Source organism: Pongo pygmaeus, chromosome 6, assembly GCF_028885625.2.
Source record: "Pongo pygmaeus isolate AG05252 chromosome 6, NHGRI_mPonPyg2-v2.0_pri, whole genome shotgun sequence".
NCBI classification, from domain to species: domain Eukaryota; kingdom Metazoa; phylum Chordata; class Mammalia; order Primates; family Hominidae; genus Pongo; species Pongo pygmaeus.
Window position 1 is genome coordinate 90229600 of NC_072379.2, and position 21241 is coordinate 90250840.

The following is a 21241-nucleotide window of genomic DNA, read 5'->3' on the forward strand; positions in this document are numbered from 1 at the left end:
CTGCATGCAGCCAAACACTTTTTCGTGTGCTTATTGGCCATTTGTATGTATTCTTTGGAGAAATATATATTCAAATCCTTAGCCAATTTTTAATTACTTTATCTTTTTTTTAATCAAATTGTAAGAGTCTGTCTGTTAATAGAAGACTTCTCTTCAGCTCTGCCTACTTTTGGTTCCTCTCCAAAGATTTCACATAGCACATTTTAATATTTTCTCTGATTTCATACTTAGGCGAGTTTAACCAATTCTCTGCTTTTGCTCTACTTCCTTTCTTATAATAATCTTTTCAAAAGCTTTTTTTCTAAGCTCTTAGTAGAACAATCTGGAGCTGAGTAATATAGACTTCATTCTGTAAGAAGTTAGTATCATCCAAAAATGCTTCATTTTAATTGTGTTAAAATTCCCTTTTTAAAAAGAATGGACATACATAAATCAAAAAGCTTATTTTTTAGATATAAATACCTGAAAGAATGAAATTACCAATTATCAGTATAAATTTTTGTATAAAAGGTTTAAAGATATATTTTGATTACTTTTTTTCTATTATAACTTTAGGATGCGTTTTTTAAAATCATTCGAAATGAGGGCATTAAATCTCTATGGAGTGGCCTTCCTCCTACCCTGTAAGTTGAAATTTAATGTTTTTTCTACTAAATAATGGTTGTTATTTTATCCTATAATCAGCATGGTTGGACAAAGTCTTGCATTTTTAATATTAGAATGCTTTCATTTTCTGAGGTATTGTTTTTTAAGCCTCACAGCCACCCACATGTTTGATGATGTACCAGAAGGACTTGCAGGACCTGAAGAGGTTACATTCACAGATATGGTTTATTACAGCAAAAGGATAGAAAAAAGAATAGGTAAGGGAAAAAGGCACATCAGGAATTGTCCAGAAATAGGCTTCCAAAGTCCTCCCTTATGGCATTGCACAGGATGTGCTTATCCTTCTATCAGTGAGCTGTGAAGTATACAAAGTGCTTCTGCCTTGGGAAACCCATTTGAGTTTTGAGTATAGGGCTTTTATTGAGCATGGGCTATATGGTACATTCTGTCTTTGAGGCCAGTTGTGATGAGCAAAACTTCAAACCCACAGAAGGAAAGAAGTGTACTATAAATCGCAGTGTACAAATCAACCTAGACAAGTTGGTTTAGTGCTTCAGACATACAAAAAACCTTCTACTCCAGGGGATACATTCTCACGAGTTGTCCAGAGGTCAGGCATGCACATAGGCCCTCCTGAAGTTATACAAGGTTTGAGCAACCAACCTGCTGTGTTGTCTTTGCTACACAAGCATATGGTAATTTTTTTCATGTTCAGAAATACAGACTTTGGTGTTTATTTGTTCATTGTACTAAAGCTGTATGATATATTGCAAAATGTGTACTTTCCTTTCTCCAGGTAATTCTAATTGTCTACTGCCTGGCGATTACATGAATTAATATGATAAACTCTTAATATTGAATGTAAAAATGTAAAATAATAACTTGGCTTTTGCTGTCTCATTTATTCCCAAGAACTTTATACTTTTAATGGAGGAAATTAGTCAATTTGAGGCATTTATTTTAAACAATGTTTAAGGTTTAAAGTTAGTGGCAGATCCAATACCCCACCAGTCAGTCCTGCTCCTAAATTCTCAGCAGCAAAGTCCACCGTATAACATTAGGCATTCCGATCTATGGTCTGTGAATGTCCTTTAGTTACATCATAAACGTGGACTAGTTTCTTGTTGCATTAATATTTATTGACACGGCAGTACCTGCAACTTTGTGTTTGAATTTAATAATTCCCTTTTAATAATTTCTTTTAAAATAGTATGTCATTAGAATTCCCTTAAAATTAGTGTATGTAATTCTGATGATGTTAATTATAATTTATGTCTGGTTACAAGCAGGAGTGTATATGGTCCACAGTACAAAAATGTTTTATAATTTCTCATCTACTTTTTATTTCACTGATTATGATGTTATGGTAATTATGAATGAGAAAGAAGATCTGGGAGACCAGAAACAGATGGAGATGAAGTGTCTGTCTTAATTTGTCTTTTCCTATTTGTTTTATTTTTATTTTATTTATTTATTTATTTATTTAGAGACAGAGTCTTGCTCTGTCCCTTAGGCTGGAGTGCAGTGGCACGATCTCAGCTCATTGCAACCTCTGCCTCCCAGGTTGAAGTGATTCTCGTACTTCAGCCACCTGAGTAGCTGGGATTACAGGCATGTGCCACCATGCTAGCACTTATTTAATGCTATTTATTGTAACTGTCTTTACAACTGGAATGAAAACTTTTGGATGGCAAATGCCTACTTTATATCTTTTTACTGCCTACTAAGTTAAGTACTAATCATTTTTAAACTAAAAGAAAAATTGATCTCATAGGCTGATTTGTTGTGGTTTTTAGCTTACACAAAATATAAGAGTTTTTTAGCTTATATAATAATATTTGAATTTAAGTTAAGACTATGTGGGATCTTTTGATAATTTTGAACAAATCTTTTTGTGTGATCTAACAGAGTGATGGCAGTTCCTGCCACAGTTATTTATTTTACCTGCTATGATCAATTAAGTGCTCTTCTGAGATCTAAGTTACGAGAAGATAAAACCTACATACCAATTGTTGCTGGAATTGTGGCCAGATGTGAGTAATAAATCTTTATTTTCATTTTGATTTCTGTTTAAGTTGTGACATTCACAGATAATTTGTACAATATATAGAGTATTAGTATGATATATTTTGCGTTACAGTTTATATTAATTTGTTAATATAGTATAAGTACTCCAGAAGTCATATGGAATGGTGATTACCTTCAGAATGAGATGGGCTCAGCCTATCTTGGTCAAATCATGGACAGAGTTTTTAGAGTGACATCAGAGTTGGTTCTGATTCACCTGAACTTCTGAGGTGTCATCTGGGATCATGCATGATTCAGGCCAAAGTCCTGAATCACTTTCCTTATAAACTTTGGGATTCAGAGTTTTATCATAAGGAATGTCGACTCTATACAGAAGAATGTTTACTCTGCTAAATGGGAGTGGGATTTATCGGGGCAGTAACTGGAATGGGCTTTGGTTTTCATAGTTCTGGTTGATTATAACATTTCTGGAACTGCCCTTGAGAGAGTTGAAACCAGAAAAAGTAAGGTATATGAAAATAGACTTTCAAGAAATACTTTATCAAGGGAAAAATCTGTGTCAATTATGTTGACATCATTACACATTTAATTTTAAGGTTTTCAAACATTATAGACTAAAAGTTTGAAATATAAAATCTGTGAATATTAATTTTTAAGTATATGTGTTTGCATAGTACATGGCTTTATTTTTGTTTTCTTTTTTTTAACTTGTTTGTATTAGTTGGTGCAGTAACTGTGATAAGTCCACTAGAATTGATTAGAACCAAGATGCAGTCCAAGAAGTTTTCTTACGTGGAACTGCATCGATTTGTCAGCAAGAAAGTATCTGAAGATGGTTGGATTTCCCTTTGGAGGGGCTGGGCTCCTACTGTTCTTAGAGATGTACCTTTCTCAGGTAGGATTTACCTTATTTGTAGCTACTAAATTTTACATGGCTTTGTCTCATTCAAATATTACTGTCACTAGATTTTTAACTCTTTACCATTAAAGGTAGGTTATTTTCTGTAGTGACCACAAACTCCTTTTTCATTGTTGGGCTCTCAGATCTTTCCAAGCTTTTATTGAATGAATAGTTTTTATTCAAGCTTGTTTTTTTTTCCTTGTGATTAATTTGCTTTTCTACATTAATTAGTGGGTATTCATATTCAGAGAATGCAAACTACCTTTAACATTCTAAATAAGTCATTTAATATTATTCTAAGCAATTAGTAAGATAAGTAAAACTACTGCAAATCAAAGGATAGAATCCATTTAAGACTACTTTGGAATTATATGGGCTTCTACTTTTTCAGTTATTAAAAATAAACATCTCTCCATTAAATGATTATCCTGTAAAAGACTATTACAAATCAAGTAGGGAATTGTACTAATTACTCAATTATGAAAAGGGAGAAAATTATGAAAAGTGAGAAGTGTTAAATCTACCAGTAACTTACAGAATGTGCATACTTTAGTGGCATTTCCCTTGTGGATCATAGAAGTTTTTAAGACCCAAAAGAAATACTTATCTAGAGAGAAACTCTCAATAAGAATATAAATATCTTTTAAAAATCATGAAACCACAAATACGTTCTTTCACTGTCACAACCCCAGTGGTAATCACTATATTGAATGTCATTCATTTGATTAAAAGAATTATTTTCCCCACATATGTATTATTGCCAAACATTATATTGTTTAGTTTAGCCTATTTTTGAAAATCCCCTTTTACTAAAAAATTTTCCTAAGATTCATTCTTGTGTTATATGTAACTGTTTTCTTCATTTTTACTCGTTTATATGTGAGTAAACAAGTAAGACAATGCTGCTATGAAAATTTTTAATCAGTTTCTTGGTGTACCTTTGAAAGTTTATCCAGTATTGGATTTGTTGGTTCATAGATATACATACATTTCAAATTTTACTAGGTAATATAGAACTCTTTTCCAAAGTGATTGTATGATCTACATACCTACCAGCAATGTAAGAGATTTTCTGCTGCTTCACACCCTTTCCAACTTTTTTATTGTCAAAGTTGTTAATTTTTGTTTAATAATTTAAAGTGGTATCTCATTTTAATTTGATTTCCCTGGTTATTAATAAGATTGGGTACTGTTTCATTGGCATTCATTTATTCATAATTGATTTGGGGTTTTGGACTGAAATAGGTTTTCAATTTTATTTTTCTCCCACATGGATAGCTGGTTGTCCCAACATCACCTATTGCAGTGATCTCCAACCTTTTGGGCACCAGGGACTGGTTTTGTGGAAGACGGTTTTCCCATGATTGGAAAAATTGTGTGTGTGTGTGCGCGCGCGCGTGTGTGATTGGTTTCAGAACGAAACTATTCTACCTCAGATCACCAGGCATTAAATTTTCATAAGGAGCATGCAACCCAGATCCCTCACATGCACAGTTAACAATAGAGTTCTGTGAGAATATATTGCTTCTGCTGATCTGACAGGAGGTGGAGCTCAGGCGGTAATGCTCACTCACCCGCCGCTCACCTCCTGCTGTGTAGCCCAGTTCCTAACAGGACACAGACCAGTACCAATCTTCAGCCCTGGGGTCGTGACCCCTGATCTATTGAATAACCATAATTGCTCCAGGGATCTGCAGTGTCATCTCTGTCATATAACATTTTCATGTATGCATGGATCTGTTTCACTGGTTAATGTTTCTGACTTCAGGCCAGTACCAAACTGAATTATTAGTGCTCTATGAAAAATTTTTTTTTTTCGTCAGGGTCTCACTCTGTTGCCCAGGCTGGAGTGCAGTGGCACAGTCACGGCTCACTGTAGCCTTGATCTATCTACAAGGCTCTAGTAATCCTCCCACATCAACCTCCTGAGTAGCTGGGACTAAAGCCATGTGCCACCATGCTTGGCTAAGAAAAATCTTGATGTCACCTTATTTTTCTTCCCTAGGAATGTCATTTTTTTATGTTAATAATAAATCCTTAAGAAGTTGTTTTAGGAGAGATTCAAATTTTTCTTCATCAAGGTTGTATTCATCTCTTTTTTTTTGACATTTAGTTATAGGTATACCCTACTGCCCCCCAGCTTTTAGTAGCTATTTTTAAAGCTCTATTTTAATTTTTAAAATTAAATCTTTGTAGCTGGTGCAGTTGCAATTGATTTTTTTCTATTAGCTTGTATCCAGCTATGTTTTAACATTCTGTTATAAATTCTGCTTTGTCTAACTATTTTTTTGGTTTGGATATATATAAAAATATATGTAAATTTAACTGTTTTATATCATCATTTGTAATCATAACTTTTCTTTCTTACTTGCTGCCCAGTGAATTTTTTAATTATAGTGACAATAATGAACATCCCCATCATTTTTCCCACTTTAAAGAAAATAGATCTCATTTAACCATTAATAATTATTTTTGGTATAGGTTTTTGATGCATGTTTTTATCAAATTAAAGAAGTTTCCTTTTACTTCTAGGTTTCCAAGAAATTTGTTTCTTTTAAATGAAAGAGTGTTGCGTTTTATCAGATGCTTTTTCATTATCATTACATGATCCCATGGTTTTGTTAACATGGTAACATGACATTTAAAGATTTGTATTATATACCTTTGCATTTCTGGGATAACCCAACTTAATCATAGTGTATGATGTTTTATGAAATATTTCTGACTTCAATTTGTTTTTTATTATTATTTTTAGGAAGTCTATACCTATGATCATCAATAGATTGGCCTTTACTTTTTTCCTTTGTCCCGTTGTCCTTGTCAGGTTTTGGAATTATAGTCCTACTTTATTGATGCATAGTTTTTTTTGTTTATAGGACTACTACAATATTACTGAGAATTTTGCTTTAAAAAAAGAAATTCCACCCTAGTGGGTGTCTAAGTAGAAAGCAAAGTATGTCAAGGTTAGAATTTGTCTATCCCCTGAATATATAACCTCATAACTCTTTTATTAAAGTCCACATTTTATTTCTAAATATGTCTTCATTTCATTCTCTGTTTTTATAGCAATGTACTGGTATAACTATGAAATTTTAAAGAAGTGGTTATGTGAGAAATCTGGTTTATATGAGCCAACATTTATGATCAACTTTACTTCAGGGGCATTGTCTGGTTCTGTAAGTTTATTCTTTTGTTGTTAATATTCCAGAAAAATAATTGTTGTATTAAAACAAAACAAAATATAGCATCTCATGTATATTGAGATCCACTTTGGCTGCACTGCTTGAAAATTTTTCTAAGTATTTTCCATCTATTTTAAGGTAACAAATTATTAACAAATAAAATAATTTAAATATACTGGATTTATGTTTTTATGTTACAAAAACATATTTTTCTGAGAAACTTTTGGATTTGTTAGATCATTACATTATAATATTTTAGAGCTTTATTATTTAGAGCATTTTGTAATACATTAATTCAATAAATGCTCTGATTAGGTAATATTTCATGCAATGTCATCTCATATGCATTAAGCACTTCTAGCCTCTGCTGCTGATTCCTGTTTCTTTGGAAACATTTTGTCCTACTAAAGTACTTTTTAAAATAATTTGAACAAAAATTACAGTCGGAAGGAAAGAACCTTAAGTTACCATTTTTGGGTAATAGGGAGTTTATCTTTTTCCACACCTTCCTGTAGAATGATATCAAAGTCCTGTAGTAGACTTTCATTATGCAGATTTATATCACCATGACATTGGCAGTTTTTTTTATTCCCATGTACTTCCGAAAATGAATTTGTAATAACTTGTAGTGAGACAGTAACACACTGGAACCACATAAAAGCAATAGTGAAGGAGCAGAGTGAAGTGATGGAGACTTGCAGAAAAATATTGTAATAATATCTCAGAAAATCTAGGCCAAGGAAGCCACAGCAGTTGACTTTAAAACTTAGATATAAATATTCCCAGGTCTAAGATCTTTCAAATTAATCCTAGTGGATTATAAGTCTATTGAACAAAAAAAGCAATTAGTATTGTCGAATAATGGCTTTAGGATATTTACCAATTTTGCAGAAATATGAAGGAAAGTCCTCTATTGTACTATTTCTATTTAACCTAGAAAATTTATTTTTTTTAATGATTTTTTAAATGATCTAGAAAATGGCTGCATTTTTACAGCTTTCAAATAAAGGTTTGTCTCTGCAACAGAAAAAACACCTGAATGTGAGTGTTCAGGCTTTCTGTCAGAAAACAGAACAGCCTAAACCACCTCATTTTAGAAAGAGTTTCAAAAATGGCTTCCATAACATTGTAGCTACTACATGATAGATAATGAAGATGGAGAAACAATATTTGATTTTACCTTACCTGAAATCTTTGAAGCTGATTTCAAGAACGTACATCAACAAATTGTTGGAGTGAAATAAATATAAGTGATTTTGAGGGGCATTTTATGACCATATTGGCCAAATGTGAGTTGGGAAGCAAAATGCATACCAGTCTTAACCTTGCATGGCTGTTGCATCAAATATTGCAACAACATATCTAAAAGAATTAAATTATTTTAAAAAAAACTCCCTTAATTAAGGCATTGTGGAAATAAATGTAAATTATTTTGAGAAAAGTTATTTAAAATGTGATTTGCATCCAGCTTTTATCATTAATAGGAAAAAATGTGATTTGTGAACCATTGTAACTATATTTTAATATGTAAACATTTACATAACTATTTTAAAAGGCTTATAGAGCTAAAAGTTCAAAATTCATTTTCTTTATTCAAATTTAATTTTTTATTCTATTTTAAAAGCGTTTGCTGGAAATTTTTAAATGCTCACTAGATACCTGAGAATTTCTGCTTTTACATATGTGTTGTATCTTCTCGTGATGTAAAGGAATAATAGAACACAAAGGAGCGTGAGAAATTGTGAATGCTGGTAGTGGAGTCAGAGAGGCTTGGTTGGAATTGTGGCTCTGCAACTAGTAGCTGTGTGACCTCAGGAAAGTAAGGGAATTTTTCTGAGGCTTTTTACTTTTGAGTATAGTGAGAAATACATATCTATTTGCTTTAATGGAAACTTAAAAATATATATATATTATTTCATTTTAAAGTTCAGTTATTATTTTCATTATCCTTAAATAATATACTAATTCGAAGAATGTAAAAATATTTTAGGAAAAATTAACAGGTTGATTGAAATTAATCAATTTTACTTTCTGATAGTTTGCAGCTGTTGCAACTTTACCATTTGATGTAGTAAAAACACAAAAGCAGACACAACTTTGGACATATGAAAGTCATAAAAGTAAGTTTAATTAATTTAAAATATTTTTAAGATGCCATTTTTGTTTTTCCTTCCAGATATTGTAGGAATATCTAAAATAAGGAAAACAAGATTTTTTCTTCTGCATTATTCTTTGCGTATTTTACTGAAAGTAATATACTGTTAGAATGGAATACCCAGAAAAACTAAACAAAAACAAAATATTTAAGAAAATGTAAAGTCTAATGTTTCTTGAATGCCATCAGTTGTCTCATACCTGCGATAAAGAAGAAATAATCTTTGTCATTTAAAAGCTAAGTTGTTTTATGATGTTTTTTCCTAAAGTTTGTTTTCAGATCTATTTCAAATTATTATTTTTATTGTCCTTTTAAGTCTTCTTTCAAGTAAACCAATAAAATAAATTTAGACAAATCAGGATAAAGGATAGGAAATTACTGGAAACCTTTTTTCTCTTATTTTTTGATTATATATATATATACACACATTTTGTTTGTTTTTAAGCTTTCTTGTAATTTTTTCTACCTATTACCCCATCTATTTTTATTTCTTCATAACCTGTAATTTCTTCTAGAACAAAAGTATATTCCTATTTGCTTCGACTAGGATCCCTCTGTCATCATTTATTCCCTTTAGAAAGTGTAGCAAACCAATGGGAAATTATCTATTACAAAATTATGTAAGTTGTGATAAGACTATTATAATGTAAATAAAAATTCTTCTACCCATGATTATAATAGTTTGCATAAAAAATAAAATAGGTATAGTGTTAAAAGAAGCTGGTTACAAACCTCTACAAATGAATCTGATGGATATTGGTGACATCTTTGTCTTTGACCTATCAAATACCTATTCTCCTCTTATATTAGAAGCTAATGAAAACCTGGGAGGTAATCAAAGTTTTATTATATTAGGGTTCTCCCACTTCCCTGTTTTTAGGCATGAGCCTTCTAGAAACCTAAGCCCTATCTGTCCTCCTTTGACAGTTCAAAATTATTTTGTTTCGTTCTTCTTTTCTTCTCATCAGAATTTCTATTTCCCCTCTTAAGTATAATATTTAACATAGTAGGATTTCATCAATTTCTTTTTGGTGTAATTTAGCATAAATGATTAATGACTGTGGCATTGAGGTAGTGGTGGTCATGGTGGTTGATAAGGGAAAAGATGGGAATCTGTACAGGTAGATTCTAATGCACACTAAAGTTTGGGAGCCACTTACGTTGGTAACTAATCATTGGAGTCACCTGAGGTGCTTATTCAATATACCTAAAGCTGGACATCACCCTCAATAGACTCTCATTTAATGAATCTGAGGTGGAACTCTAGCTTGTATATTTTGAAAATGATCCCTAAGTGATTGTGATATATATCTTCATTGAGACTGGCACCAGGGAGCCATCTTTCTTTATTAGATTTAACTCTTACCTATCACTGGTTTTTTCTAATTAATGCTTCCTCATTTAAACCTAAAAGGAAAAATCTTAAATAAGAGTTGGGTTTTAATTTTCCATGATTATCATTGGTAAATTTTAATCTGTTAGCCTGCTTCAGCTATGAACCAGTTACTTAAAGGTTTACTAAGATAGATTTCAGTTGAAATTGCACTTGTAATTTGAGTGATAATCAGCCCATACTTACTATTTTGGTTTACATTATTTATCCAAGAAGTAACTCAGCTCCATTTAGAAGTGACTTCCTTTGTTCCACAGCTCAACTATACCAAATCCCTTCTCTCTAGGCAAAAAAGAAAATATGAAGTGTTGCAGCTGTCATACTATAGAATGATAGTTCCATGCAAGTATATGATCTGTCAGCCTACTTTGACCACATCTTCTATTCTTCATTCATTAGTCAATTACTGAGTGCCTATACTGTGTCAGGCACCATGCTGGTATATACAGATAAATGAGACAATTACCCAAATCCTCAAAGAGCTCATAATCTACTGGAAGAGAGGCTGCATGCAGAAGCACGTTAGCATGTAGTAAGTGCCATATCCTATAACAGAGATAACTTTTACCTAATTTATGAGTGTGTCATATGTTATTAATTTTTAAAAATTTAATCTCTGGTTTTAGCTTTTTAAACCTGGCCCAAATTTACTTGTTTTCCAGAGGTTAAACTTCTTTTTCTCTGAACACATTTAATATTTTTGAAACACTATTCTTAACTGGACAATGGAACTATAGAAAAAGACACACTACTCAAGCAATATTTAATTTTAAACATTTTAAAATTTAAATATTTAATAGATTTAATAAATATGTAGTACATTGGTTTTAATATTTAAGGCAATATTTTTCTGTATTTCAATATTTCTATATTATATTTCTATTTTAAAATAGAAATAAAAGTATCATGAAATGGTTATACTTGCCAAATAAACTTATTAAAAATGTTCAATTTTAGTAATACCAAGGAACAGCAGTGAGAGAACATTTTATATAAATTAGACTGTTGGGGAGGATGTAGCTCACGGGAACCTTATGCCATGATGGTAAGAGTATTATTTTGGAACAGCTACTTTGGAAAACAATCTGGCAGTAGCAAGGAGTCCATTCTGAGTTATCAGTTCTACTCCTAGATATGTGCCCTAGAGAAACTTTTGCACATGTACAAGGCTATCCATGGCAAGATTGTTAAAAACAGCAAAAAGTTAGAAATCACCTAAATGTCCCTTTACAGGAAAATGGATAAATCATTATAATCCATATAATGCAATACCATGCAGCAATTCAAATGAATAAAATATAGCTACACTTACCAACCCAGATAATTCTGAAAGCACATTGCAGAAGTAAGTGTGCAGTGTGATATCATTTATATAAAGTTTAAAAGGAGGACAAAGAAGAGTATACGTTGTTCTGTACATTCCAGATGTATACAAAGAAGAGTATACGTCTGGATATGTTTAGATGTAAACATTAAACAAATGCATGAGAAAGATGAAAAAAGAAAGATAAGAGTAATTACCTTTGAGAAGGAGGAAAAATAAAATTGGGGAGGAATATATAGAGGGCTTTAACTGGATCTGAAAAATGGAGGTATTACGATATAATAAATTTGGATGTTCAGTAAATGAGCATTTATTTTCTCTGTGCTTGAAATATTTAATAATAAAAGTGTTTCTTTACAGTGTAAGAATTTGTTTATTACCTGTAGGAGTAGCTCTTTAATGTTGAAAAGTTAGGCAGGAGACACTTCTGAGGTTCCACTAGAGCTTGGCTTACCTTCAGTTGATACTCTTTTTGTCATTCTCTTAATTTCACCTTCCTGTTAAAATAGAAACTAGTTTGGGGCATGAGTTCTACAAGATTAGAAACACCTGCTGCTTGATCACCATTCTTTGACCTGTTTTTAAAATTTAAATGAAATAATTTAAACATGAAGTAAAAATTGCCAACTTAGAAAGTTCTTGTCATTGACTTTCTTTAGAAAGTTAAATTTCATTCATATTTTGTAATCAGTGTTGAGCTGCTGTTGTTAGTATGTTTATGCTTATGCTATTGCTAGTATAGCTTCTTAAATCATAAGGCTTCATTTATCTTAGTCTTCATTTATTCATAGTCAGATTCTGATATTTTATATAAATGAAATTTGGAGATAATCACATTCCATTAAGTGGCAAAATTCTAGAAAGTCATTTTTGAAAGATACCATTTTATCTTAACTTTTCTCTCCCAGGCTTGCTTAGTGGTACATACTTTAATCTTGTTTAATGATTCAGGGTTGTCTTCCATGTAAACATTGATTTTTGTAGAGTAGCCACTCTAAAAAGCTAGAGAGGGCAGTATAGGATTGTTTGCCCGTCATCCAGCTGGTCTCAAAACAAGACATTGAAATCTTCATCCTGTTAAGCTGTCATGTTGTTTACATGGTAGTGTGCCTGGTTCTTAGAATTTTTTTTTTTTTAATCTTATTGCATCTAGTAGTCTGTGGGCCAAGGCAGCTTTTTAGAATAGTGTGTAAATGAAAATAAACAAATTTTGTTTATAAACATTATATTCATAAGTTTTATGTTTATACTTCAGTGACATCTACTTTTGCTAAGTTTTTAAAAAATTAGTTTTTTATTCATTTTCTTCCAGATATTTGAGTGGTTGCAAATAAGCGAGATGTTATTGTTAGCTAAAATAAACCCTTTGAAAGAGCACTGGTCTAATTTATTTCAAGACTAGCATATCCATTCAGAAAGGTAGTAATAACTCGGGACACTGCTAGGGAGAATGAGCTGTTTTCCTCAGAAACTTCTTTTAGAAAAAAAAGTTTTAAAACTACTTACAATAAAATGTGAATGAAAAAATGGTTGTGAGGACTTTTCTTTGGCATTGGATACTCCATGAAGGTTTCTATACACTTTTTAAGAGATGGGGGTCTCAAGATGAACTCTTAAGCTCAAGATGAACTCTTAAGCTGAAGAGATCGATCTTCCCACCTCAGCCTCCCAACTAGCTGTCTTTTAAAAATTTCATTATGAAAAATTTTTAAGACCTAGAAAAGGTTTAAAAAATACTACCGTCAAGTTTAAGAAACAAGCATTATCAAGTCAGGAGAAACCCTCAGTACATTCCTCCTTAATTGCATCCAGTCCTATACATCTTTAAACATACAGCCTTTTTCTGTTTATTATTTTTAATGAATCTAACTATTAAAAATAAAACTTAAAGTAGCTTTTTAGGCAAACAAACCTCTTCTTTTAGTAAAGAAATGATATATCCGCAAGGGCCATGGACACTATGTTATCTGTATTAGGAATTATTAAATTGTTATTTATAATAGCATTATTTCTTTATTTTAACATGTAGTTTCTATGCCTTTGCATATGTCAACCTGGGTTATAATGAAGAACATTGTTGCTAAAAATGGATTTTCCGGATTATTTTCAGGTAAAAATACTTGCTTTACCGAATCCTTGAATAGAATGATTACTTTTAAAATATTACCTTCTAAAATTAACTAATAGGAGGAAGTTATAGGTAACATACTACATTTATTTTCTCCTAAATATCTTTATTATAAGTTAAAATAAATGTTAAATAACAGATTTACTATCAATAAGATAAAAATTTCTCTATAATGTAATATGGATTGAAGTGAGGACGTTGGAGGTGAGCAGTCTTTTCTACCAATTTATGGATTTTAACATATTACTTCATTTAATTTGATAATTATCAGAATAAAGCCAAAAAATAATATTTTTAAAAATAAGGTAAGAAAAAAATATTTGTTTTGATTATTCCTTTTCTTTTTTCAGGCCTGATTCCTCGCTTAATTAAAATTGCTCCTGCTTGTGCCATTATGATCAGTACATATGAATTTGGAAAGGCTTTTTTCCAGAAACAAAATGTTCGAAGGCAACAATACTAGTGATGCTGTTTCAACTTGAATCAACAACTACAGCCAAAGAAGATGGAGATTCTTAGGCAAGAATGTTTTTCACCATTATTCTCTCACAATTATTTTATGTCTTTCTTTCCTATAATTTAAATAAATAATTTCAGTTCTACCTCTAAATCATAATTTAAAAATAAATTTTATCCTATTTTTGGTGATATTGAAAAAGATATTCTAGAAATCACCACCATTGAGCATTCTTGTAAAAATAAGACAGATTACTCCTTAGCATCAAAAGCAATCTCTTGAGAGTTTAATATTATATGTTTCAGTGTAACGTAATCTTACTGGGAGTGTGTTGAATACACCAGAACTTTTTGAATTGTGTGCTGAATGATGTACATAGTCTAGAAGAAAAAAGCCCAAGTCTTGTGCACATTTAAATCATGTACATAAGTATTTCCGTATTTCAGTAAAGTAGATAAAGCACTCGTTAAATAGCATTGTTCACATTGACCAAATATTGCCTGTTTCCTTTAATTCAAATGCATTAGGTTCCCGCCTCCCCCTCCTTCCCCGCCATGTTGCTGTTTTAAGGCTTCATATGTATTAACATTTCTCTGATCAAAATTGTGGCTGTTTTCCTTATGAACCATAATATAATCATTTGTGTGATGTACATTGTGCCATTTTTGATGACTAAATGTCTATATTTCTGCCATTCCTGTAAGAGAGGGAGTTTTTTACTGATAGTAGCAAATGTTCACTTCAGTCAAACTTGGGTGTTCAGTGGTAAACCATATAGTATTTAGACTGGTAAAAATAGTTTGCACACAGGAATAGCCTCTGATTTTTAGCTCTCTTGTAATCCAGGTATCATTGTTCATGGAATTCTCTAGGTCATTTTTATTGTGTTGTTCTAACAGGACAGATTATTGCTACAACAATAGTTACAAGATATTTCTAAAATATCCTTTGATTTTTACTCTAAGTATGGTAGAGTAAAAGGCTAAACAAGAAGCTGTTTCCTTGAAGACATTGCTTTCAGTCACCATACATGTCTAAATAATTTAGCTTATCATTCATTCTATGTAGGAATCAGATAAGAAAGGATATGATGGCAGGAAAAGAAATGCTATTCATTTTTTATACTTTAGTTTTATTTTCTTAGGATCTATATATCCTATATATATATATTTTTTAAAGCACTAATTTATTGCAGTCTTTATTTTAGAAAATGTGAAGCATTTTTTTCTCCCCTAAAATGAATATATTTAGATAACAAGTCTTTAGTGCTGGTAGAGGAACTAATTGATTTTGTACTATAGTAGGAAAGTGTTTATATGTTTCACCAGAAATAAAGTATGTAGGGTTTGTATGTAATCTTCCATGTTTATCCTATGTTGATTTACCTTAAATTTGCAACATACATATCCATATAAATATTCATGACTTTCTTATATTTCATTAAAATGTTTTATGGTTTCTTAAAATCATCACTGTGCTTCTAAATATTTTTATATAAAATCATTGTATAATGCTATACTGTGATATACATGAAAGTTTATCTTGAACAGTGCTCTTTAACAATATTAAATTTAAATTTATCTTGGTTTTGCTATGCTTATGGATAATTCATAGAAAAAAAGCAGAAAAACTTAATACTGTTCCCAAAAGGCAGTTACATATTTCAGTTTAATATCACCTATAAGTATGAGAAAGGTTTCCATGTCTCCTACCTCTCACTGCACTTAGGAAAATTCTTATTTATGAATAAAGTAAGATAAGTAAATCTAATTGCCTAGTAGTTTTTCTAACACATATACATGCGATGTATCTGGATGAAAAGAAGGCTGAATTGAAGCTTTCTTTATACTTAAGAGGTAAAGAAATATTAATACTTTTAAAATATACTAACAACCAAAAAGTGTTCAGAATTTTGCCATAATAATAATTTGTATTAACATAGTACCTAGAAAAATTCAGTCCATGGAATAGCTAAAATTTTAAAATTTTAATTTGCTCCCAGAGTTCTGTCTGATAAAATAATTGAACTATAATTGGCATGATGAATATTCCCAGGTTTTACTTCAGTATATAAATTTAACTCTCAGCCATATGGGCTTTCCAGACTTTTCAATACATATGTTGCAGGAATTGCAATATTTGCAAACATGTGCCACAACAGTGTTCTTGGTGATGTTTCTAAAACAGTTTTTATTCTATTAACGTTAAATTTTCTAACATAAACATTTAATTGATTAATGTAAAATTTTAGGAAGGAACATCTTTAATTTTAAATGAGATGGTTGCAACCTTTAATGTAGTACATGTTTGATTTTTTTTAAAAGGCAATTTTTTTTTCTAGGAGAACAATTCACTATGGTTATTTAACTGCATATGTTTTAAAAATTTTTCCCTCTTGGAACAACATGTACTGGGGCCTATCAAAGGGTGGAGGGTGGGAGGAGGGAGAGGAACAGGAAAAATAACTAATGGGTACTAGGCTTAATACCTGGGTGATGAAATAATCTGCATAATAAACCCCCGTGACACAAGTTTACCTATGTAACAAACCTGCACACGTACCCCTAAACTTAAAGTTAAAAATAAATTTTTCCCTCTTTTTGTCTTGGGCACAAGTTTTTGGGATGTGGAAAAGTTTATTGTATCCCTTTTGAATTTTCTTCTAAGATGAACTTTTTAAATAAAAGATTACTGCTTTTATATTTAATCTGTCAACATTTATTGGGACATTTTATGTAGTAGGCAGTATATAAAAGGCACTGGAGATAAGACATTTCAGATATTGTTACTGGCCACAGGAGGTTTCAGAGCTATGATTGATTGATAGAAGCATGCAAAGGGAGTCATGGGAAATATGGGGAGTTGTTCACTTAGCCTGGGGGCAGAGAAGAAGGGGAGTGGTCAGGAAACCTAAGAGTTGGACTGACAGGCAATCCAATTAGTAAACATGCAGGGAAGTGGGAGTCTCAATAAGGCAATAGAATTTAGTCCATATGGCTTGAACAAAGTGTATACATGGGAAAGGGTAAACATGGAAATGTAGTCAAAGGCCTTGTGCGCTAAAGCAGAAACAAGAAGGAAGGCCATGAGAAACCTAGGAAAAACTTTTTGGCACAGTTGTAACAGTTAGACTTGGGTTTTGGAAAGATAACCAGCAGTATGGAAAATGGGGCTTATGATAAGGTGATCTATGTTAAAATCTAAAAGTTTTGGTTTGTATTAAAATATACTTTTTAAATGTACCATAATGAAAAAGATGTAATTTTATCTTCCCTTTCCTATCAGTTAAAATGACAAATGCTAAAACTAAATCGAAGCTGCTTTGCTTTCAGAAGAGCAGAATGAACCACAGTCTTGTGACACTTAAGTGGTAATCCAATATGTTAGTTTAGCAAAATCTGCACATTTCATCTAATGATAGGAACTTTAACAAAGCAGTTTTCTAAGTTGTAAATTTGGGACACATTGATAACCACTTAAAAACTGTATGTAAATCTAATGATTTAACAACTAACTTATGATCTACTTTTTCTGCCAATCATAATTAGTAGTAGCTTGCATTTGGCATTTATCTCTTTAGAATTTTTATATGATTTTATTTAATGCTTACATCATCCTGATGCCATCTCATAGGTGCCAAGAAGATAGTGATGATTCTTACAGGTGAGAAAACAAACATGACTATTTTATAATTAAATCAGTAACACTGCCAGAACCACTACTAAACTGTACTGATTCAATAGATGTGGTGTATTCTAAAGCATATCATGTTACTTTTTAAAAATAGGATATTTAACTTGATGTGAGTTGAAATAAGGATTTTTCTCCCATTGCATTTTCATGTTAGTATTTTAGGTGTGAAATAATATATATTTACCACATTTGCTGAAACAAAAGTTAAGTGTACTTAAATCAGGTAACTTTTTGTCAAGCAAAATAAGACCACCAATGCATAGTACAAAATTTTTAATATACATGCAACAAGTATAGTACGCATCAAGGCAACAGAATACACATAGAAAAATTGGCGTATAATTCAGCATTCTTTTGGAGGCAAGAGGGAGGGTGAACAATAAACACTACCACCTAAAATTAAAGATTGAGACATACATGGTTTCCTCATGCAAACAGTAATAAACTACCTTTAGTGTGAAATGAACTCTGTAGAAACCTGATTTTATAACAGCAGATGAATTTTATACCAAGATCTCCAAGAAAGGAGGAAAAGTCACGATCCTCAGACATAATGTTTAAATCTGCATTTAGCAGCATGTGAAGATGCACAAATTACACATTAGACAAATCTGAAAAATTTTACGATTATGGAATCTTGAATTTCCTTCTACATTATAAAAATGTATGTAAAACCATTGTTTAATTACTAAAGGATAATAAATGTTAGTTGAGAGTGGACCATGAATGATAAAGCATTTAAACATTCTGATAGTTCGTAGGAAAGCAGCAATAGTGCTCAAGTCCAGCCTAAAATTTTCAAATTTCTCTTTATCCATTTCCTCACTCCCTTCTCCCAAAGTTTCCATTGTCGTCATATTATACCTACCTTCCATCCCCCATGCTGATGAAAACCTGCTTTGGATACTTCACTCATAATCAGGTATGTAGAATTGAGAAATTGAGAACAAAAATGTATCATTTCTCAAGAATATTTGCATTTCTACAAGTATTGAAGCCTTAAGCTTAAAGGAATAAAGCTCTGAATATGTTCTGGCACATCTAAGATAACTTATTTTAAGGGCTTCCAGGCCTTTGTCCTGAAGTGACACTGTTTGACTGTCTTATATGAAAGACTTGCCTTGTTACTACTTATTATCTTAAATTCCAAATTATGAGACTAAGCTCTAAATATTGCAGAAAACCACCACACTCCTACATTTCTAACACAAAGAACGAATGTGGTAACCTCAGCTCTTAACTCTTCTCAATAATAATAAAAAACCATATGAAGTCCCCAGTAAGTACTGTGGCCTCATCATGTAAACAATGTATAAAATTTCTTTGGCACAGCTAATCATGTTTTCCTCATATTACTTACTATAGAAAATACACGCCATACATTTTCAGTATGGTGGGACTTTTAGGGATTAATGTAGCTGTTTCAAAAATTGCAAAAAAAAAAAAAAAAGTACAGATTACAACTTTAAAAAAAAAACAACTAATTTTACCTGTATATAAGTGTGGGGATGTTTTAACATTAAAATGTTTTAAAATGAGATTATGGTGTGATTAATGATAGAGGCTATAAAACACACATGGCACAATTCATTGTTGCACAAACAGGAAAAAGAACCAGCACTGAATATCAGACATATATTAAGTAAATATGATAACTACCCAACTGATCCTTGTTTAAAAGCCTCTCAAATCCTTAACTGAACTTGAACTCTTTCCTGGCAAAACAATTTGTCAACGTTTGTTCTACATTTTGAAATGTTTCTAGCTTTTGAGGCATACTTGATCATACTTTTAAATTGATAATCTTTTAAGAAAATCTTGGAAAACAGTTTATTCATTTTACCTAAATGGCATAAAATACTGTAAAATATTTTCCTTGTGGCACTAACAAATTAAGTCAGTAACTACCAAAACAGGCATATTCCTATGGAATTTATAAAATGTTAAGTGGAATGCTGAGTTGATACCAAATGGTAAATATTAAAGAAAAACTGAATAAGCCACTGTGAGAATGCAGCTGAGAACTTTCCCCTGTTATTAAAAACAAGGCATTTAAAGCATAACTTAGAAAGACATTAATGAAAAAATGAAATTAACTTTTTTTTTTTTTTTTTTTTGAAAATCTGAAAGAATGAAAAAATACTTAGCTTAAGTCTCTGGAGTCTCTGGAATAAAACCTTAAAGTCAGTCTCTGGCCACTAAGGTATATTTAAATATATAAAAATCAGCTGAACAATATGTGCAATTTGCTATGAACGATTTGGTGGATCTTTGAAATTTTTTTTTTTTTAAAGCCTATTCCATTTTGAACTTTCTCAATGACAAATGTAAGAATTTTAAAAATGAAAAATGGCAGGATCATTATGTTTTTCACTCAAAGTCTCTTATCTGGTGGGGATTCTCTCTAAGCAATAGAATTTCAGACACGTACCAGAACAATATAAAATTTCTAAGGTCTTCCCAGCAGTCAAACATGTAAATTAAACATTTACAACATAAAAAGTTTCGGCTTTTACATAAAAATTTTCAAGATGGAGTTAGGCCTGGACTTGTCATCTCTGTTGTAGGACTTGCAAGGTAGTCATTAGATTTTAAGCTTGTTAGAGACTTGTAACTTGCCACTGACGTTAGAGATCCACAGAGGCCAAGTAATGAGGGAGTATCTTCTTTACCTGAAAATTAGAATTAAATAGCAAATAATTAATTGCCCTTCAAGAATGATACAAATAAGATCCTAAAACCATTAGAAACTGGAAGAATCAATACTGTGAAAATGACCATACTGCCCAAAGAAACCTACAGAACAAATTGCATGATTGACTGCTATCCCTATTAAAATATCAACATCATTTTTCACAGAATTAGAAAAAAATTCCTACAATTCATATGGAACCAAAAAGCACAAATACCAAAGCAATACTAATCAAAAAGAACAAAGCTAGAGGCATCACATTAACTAACTTCAAGCTGTAACCAAAATAGAAAGGTGCTGTTATACAGATAAAAAGACCAATGGAATAGAATAGAGAACCCAGAAATAAAGCTGCACATGTATAGCCATCTGATGTTTGACAACGTTGACAAAAGTAAGCAATGGGAAAAAGACTCTCTATTCAATAAATGGTGCTGGGATAGCTGTCTAGCCATATGCAGAAAAATAAAACATAAGGAAAAGAATTTATGACTAAGTCCTTAAAAGCAATTGCAACAAAACCAAAAATTGACAAGAGGGACCTAATTAAAGAGCTTCTGCACAGCAAAAGAAACTATCAACAGGGTAAACAGACAACCTACAGAATGGGAGAAAATATTTGTAAACTCTGCATCCAACAAATGTCTGATATCCAGAATCTATAAGGAACTTAAACATTGAA

At 31.6% G+C, this 21241-nt stretch overlaps 2 protein-coding genes across 12 annotated transcripts in view; one reads left to right on the plus strand and one right to left on the minus strand.

Moving 5' to 3' along the window:
• The window catches only part of SLC25A40 (solute carrier family 25 member 40), a 41171-nt gene extending 25230 nt beyond the window's left edge, over positions 1-15941 (plus strand). For 3 of the 5 annotated variants that reach the window (XM_054496954.2, XM_063667650.1, XM_063667649.1), the window contains 7 exons: positions 556-623; positions 2515-2639; positions 3356-3529; positions 6602-6711; positions 8756-8837; positions 13619-13699; positions 14068-15941. In XM_054496954.2, coding sequence (XP_054352929.1) covers positions 556-623; positions 2515-2639; positions 3356-3529; positions 6602-6711; positions 8756-8837; positions 13619-13699; positions 14068-14180 — 753 coding nt within the window. In that variant the 3' untranslated portion in view covers positions 14181-15941. The remainder of the gene's footprint in view (positions 1-555; positions 624-2514; positions 2640-3355; positions 3530-6601; positions 6712-8755; positions 8838-13618; positions 13700-14067) is intronic. The other 2 variants (XM_054496957.2, XM_054496955.2) reach the window with 2 other exon arrangements.
• A 930-nt stretch (positions 15942-16871) lies between these two features.
• The window catches only part of RUNDC3B (RUN domain containing 3B), a 214786-nt gene continuing 210416 nt past the window's right edge, over positions 16872-21241 (minus strand). For all 7 annotated transcript variants that reach the window (XM_054496949.2, XM_054496952.2, XM_054496950.2 and 4 more), the window contains one exon: positions 16872-20539. In XM_054496949.2, the coding sequence (XP_054352924.1) occupies positions 20394-20539 (146 nt within the window). In that variant the 3' untranslated portion in view covers positions 16872-20393. The remainder of the gene's footprint in view (positions 20540-21241) is intronic.